The sequence below is a fragment of the Quercus lobata genome, chromosome 5, assembly GCF_001633185.2.
Source record: "Quercus lobata isolate SW786 chromosome 5, ValleyOak3.0 Primary Assembly, whole genome shotgun sequence".
Lineage (NCBI taxonomy): Eukaryota > Viridiplantae > Streptophyta > Magnoliopsida > Fagales > Fagaceae > Quercus > Quercus lobata.
The window spans coordinates 73,354,801-73,358,984 of NC_044908.1; the positions used below are offsets into that span (position 1 = coordinate 73,354,801).

Sequence of the window (4,184 nt, forward strand, 5' to 3'; positions counted from 1 at the left end):
GTACTGAATGTCAAACTCACTTAATTCTATTGCCCACAGTAACAATCGCTCGGCTACTTTAGGGCTGCTTATCGCTCGTTGTAACGGTTTGTCAGTTAGGACGATCATCGTATGGGCTTGGAAGTATGGCTTGAGCTTGTGGGCTGCCGTTACTAAAGAGAAGGTGAGCTTCTCCATTGGTGGGTACCTTTCTTCTACACCACGAAGTGCCCTGCTGGCGTAGTACATGGGCTTCTGGACCTTGTCTTCTTCCTTGACTAAGGTTGCGCTGACGGCTACAGGAGAGACGGCCAAATAGAGGAAGAGCTCTTCCCCCAGTTATGAATGACTTAGTAGCGGTGGGGAAGAGAGGTAGACCTTTAGATTCTCGAATGCCTACTAACACTCAATCATCCACTCAAAAGACTTTTTCAGCGTGCGGAAGAGGGGTAGACACTTATTTGTTGCCCTTGACACGAACCTGTTCAGGCAACGATCTTGCCGTTTAAACTTTGTACTTCTTTTACGTTCTTCGGGGGTTCATCTCTATTATGGCCCGAATCTTGTCTGGGTTGGCCTCGATACCTCTCTGAGACACCATAAACCCTAAGAACTTTCCCACCATCACTCTGAAGGCATATTTGCCTAGATTGAGCTTCATGTTGTAGGAGCAAAAGGTGTTAAACGTTTCTCTGAGATCCCTTAAGTGGTCTTCCTCCCTTCAGCTTTTTACCAACATGTCGTCAACATAGATTTGTACATTTCTCCTGATCTGCTGTGCAAACATCTTGTTCATGAGCCTCTGATACGTTGCGCCCGCGTTCTTTAGGCCAAATGACATTATTTTATAGCAAAAAAGGCCCTGGCTAGTGATGAACGAAGTCTTCTCCTGATCTGCCTCGTCCATTCTTATTTGGTTAAAGCCCGAAAAGGCGTCCATAAAGCTTAGTAACTAATGTTAGGCTGTAGAGTCAACTAGGACATCGACCCGCGGGAGGGGGTAGCTATCTTTAGGGCATGCCTTGTTTAGGTCAGTAAAGTCTATGCACATCCTCCATTTCCTGCTAGCTTTCTTGACCATTACCATGTTTGCCAATTACTTGGGGTAATAAACTTCTCGGATGAAGTTCGCCTCTTGTAGCTTGTGGACTTCTTTTGCTATAGCCTGGTCCCGTTCGAGGGCAAATACTTACTTCTTCTGACAGATGGGTGGAAAGGAGGGTGATATGTTCAGTCTGTGTACCTTGATCGCAGGGTCGATTCCTGGAATGTTTTCATGGCTCAAAGAAAATACATCCCTGTTATCTTTAAGAAAAGATGTGAGTGCTTGGCGGATCGCTGGACTGGCTAGAGTACCAATTCTGGTCGTTCTATCGGGCTTGGAGTCGTCGAGGAGTATTTTTTCAAGCTTTTCGACGAGCTCTGTCACTGTTCGGTGTTCCTCTATGTTCATGGCCTGGAGGTGGTCATCCATCTCCATCATAGCTACGTAGTATTTGCGAGTGGCTACCTGATTTCCGTGCAGCTCCCCTACTCCATAATCGGTGGGAAATTTGATCATAAAGTGGTAGGTTAAAGTTATAGCCTTCCATAAGTTAAGGGTAGGTCGTCCCAAGATGGCATTATAGGCGGAAGAGTAGTTGACCACAAGGAATGTTACGTCTTTAGTGATCTACTGGGGTCGTCGCCCACCATTACGGATAATGTGACTGCGCCAAGGGGGTGTACCCTTCTTCCTCCGAAACCAACGAGCGGTGCGTTCATCGAAACTAGTCGCTCTCTGTCAATCATCATCTGTTGAAATGCTGGGTAGTAAAGGATGTCAACTGAACTACCATTGTCAACCAGAACCCGATGTGTATTATAATCCCCCACTCGTATGCTGATGACCAGTGCATCGTTGTGGGAATGGTGGAGACGTCGGGCATCTTCTTCTGAGAATTCGATGACGGGGTTGTCGATCCGCGGTATTTTCGGCACGGAACCTGTCAGTTGGATGTTGTGGACCATCCTCAGGTAGGTCTTACGAGCCTTTTTAGATAACCCGGTAGTCGTTGTACCCCCTACAATCATTCTTATGTCACCTAAGGGCGGTCTAGGACGCCCATTTTCCCGTCGAGGAGCCTATTCTTGTAGTGGGTCCGCTCTTTCCTTACTAACGAACCTTTGCAGCTTCCCTTGCCTGATAAGAGCTTCGATTTGCTGCTTTAAGTCGTAGCAATCAGCTATATCATGGTCGTGATCGCGGTGAAAACGGCAGTACCTGTCCCTAGACCTCTTGTTAGGATCTCCTTTCAGCTTACTAGGAAAGGTCAAGGCTCCTTCATCCTTAATTTGCATCAGAACTTGGTCGATCGGGGCAGTTAACGGGGTGAAGCTTGTAAGCTTCCCTGCAGGGGGTTTGGAACATCTGTCCTCTCACCGATCTTCAGTTCTAGCCATCTTCAGCCCGTTGTCCTGTTGCGGGTCTTCCTGCCTTTCCCTCTTCTTGGGCTTTTCTTCTCGAGCCAGCAACGCATCTTCCGTGTTCATGTACTTGGTTGCCCTGTATAGTACATCCGACATAGTTTTTGGGTCGTTCTTGTATAGGGAAAATAGGAACTTACCCTTCCGTAATCCATTTGTGAAGGCAACCATGAGTATTTTGTCGTCTGTTTCATCGATTGAGAGGGTCTCTTTGTTAAAGCAGGTGATGTAGGACCTCAGCGTCTTGTCCTCCCGCTGCTTAATATTCATCAGGCATGCAGTGGACTTCTTGTACTTGTGCCCTCTGATGAAATGTGAAGCGAACTGGACGCTTAACTCCTTGATGGTTCCAATGGAGTTAGGCATCAGCCTGCTGAACCAGATCCTTGTGGATCCTTTCAGCGTGATGGGGAAAACTCTGCACATGATTTTGTCTAGCACCCTTTGAAGGTGCATCAGGGTCTTGAAAGACTCCAAGTGATCTAAAGGGTCCTTGGATCTGTCGTAGTTTTCTACCCGCGGCATGTGAAACTTCGGTGGAAGGGAGAATGAAGTGACGGACATTGTGAATGGCGAATTAGTTCGATGGACCAAATCATCGAGGTCAGTAGACACCCGTCCTTTAAGGGCATTCATCATAAAGTTCATCCATTCCTTCATCATTTGCATCTCGGCTATTATATGAGGTGGAATCATATTAGTGATGGATGGGCGACTAGTGTCCTGTCGGTCTGGCCTGCCCGGGGCATTACTACCTTCTAGCCCTTCTTGGTTCCTTCTCTCAGCACTAGTGCCTTCTTGGTCTTCCTCTTGGGTATCATCACCATGTTTTTCTGGCACGGCTATTCATCCAGATCATGATTTTGCTTGGTGAGGCATTCTACTACTGCTGTGAGGATTTGGACTTGCCTCTCCAGGGCAGTAGGTCACGGTTCGTTGCTATGATTGTTGGTGGTGGTTGCCATCGAATGAGTAAGTACCATGCAACTTTTTCTCTAAGAAGCAGTGAATATGGCTTATCTTCTAATCGTGTTTCCCACAGACGGCGCCAACTGATGATGCCGAAAAATCAACAGTAAGTCACACGGTCCTCACGTGCTCGAAACAATATCTGCACAATACAAAAAGAGAAGACCTAATAAAGAGTACTGGTGTGGTGCCGGCCAAATACCCTCTGAAGGTCAAGTTAGAACTTCTCACAACTCTAGAGTGTCAAAGCTGGGGGTGAATTATGCATACCTTGGTTAGTGAGGGTTTTGGGGCTTTTATAGTAGTAGAGGGTTGACATCTCTTCCTTGGTTTATAAGTCTTTTCCTTATAGGAGTCCTCATGAGCGTATTTTGCAGAATCCTTTTCTTGTAGGAGTCTTTTTGATTAACATTAAGCGTGAGGCATAAGATATTTCCTTATACACGCATGCGTGGAGGCCAAGTTAAGGTCATGTTAAAACCGTCATTCTCGTGCATCCCCTTCAGCTTAATGGTGTCAACTTTCCATCTTCGCCCAAGCTGATAGAGCTATAGACTCCCTACTGTTGTCACTTGTCAATGGACACAAGTGAGATCGAAGTGTTTGTTTGGAACGTCGCTCTATGCCTTTCCATCAGTAAGCGTTCATATTTATAATTTTATCCTTATCAGTTTTAAATATATAAATTAATTTTAAACTAATATGCAAGAGATGCTTAAATTATATGTTTGTACTTTATACTTCAAAAATAATAATACTGGTAAGAGCAT

At 45.8% G+C, this 4,184-nt stretch overlaps 1 protein-coding gene across 1 annotated transcript; it reads right to left on the reverse strand.

Moving 5' to 3' along the window:
- Window positions 1-2,397: 2,397 nt before the first annotated feature.
- Window positions 2,398-3,114, reverse strand: LOC115991097. Its single transcript, XM_031114843.1, has one exon. It carries the CDS (start codon window positions 3,112-3,114, stop codon window positions 2,398-2,400), a length of 717 nt encoding a protein of 238 aa, XP_030970703.1.
- Between the last annotated feature and the right edge of the window lie 1,070 nt (window positions 3,115-4,184).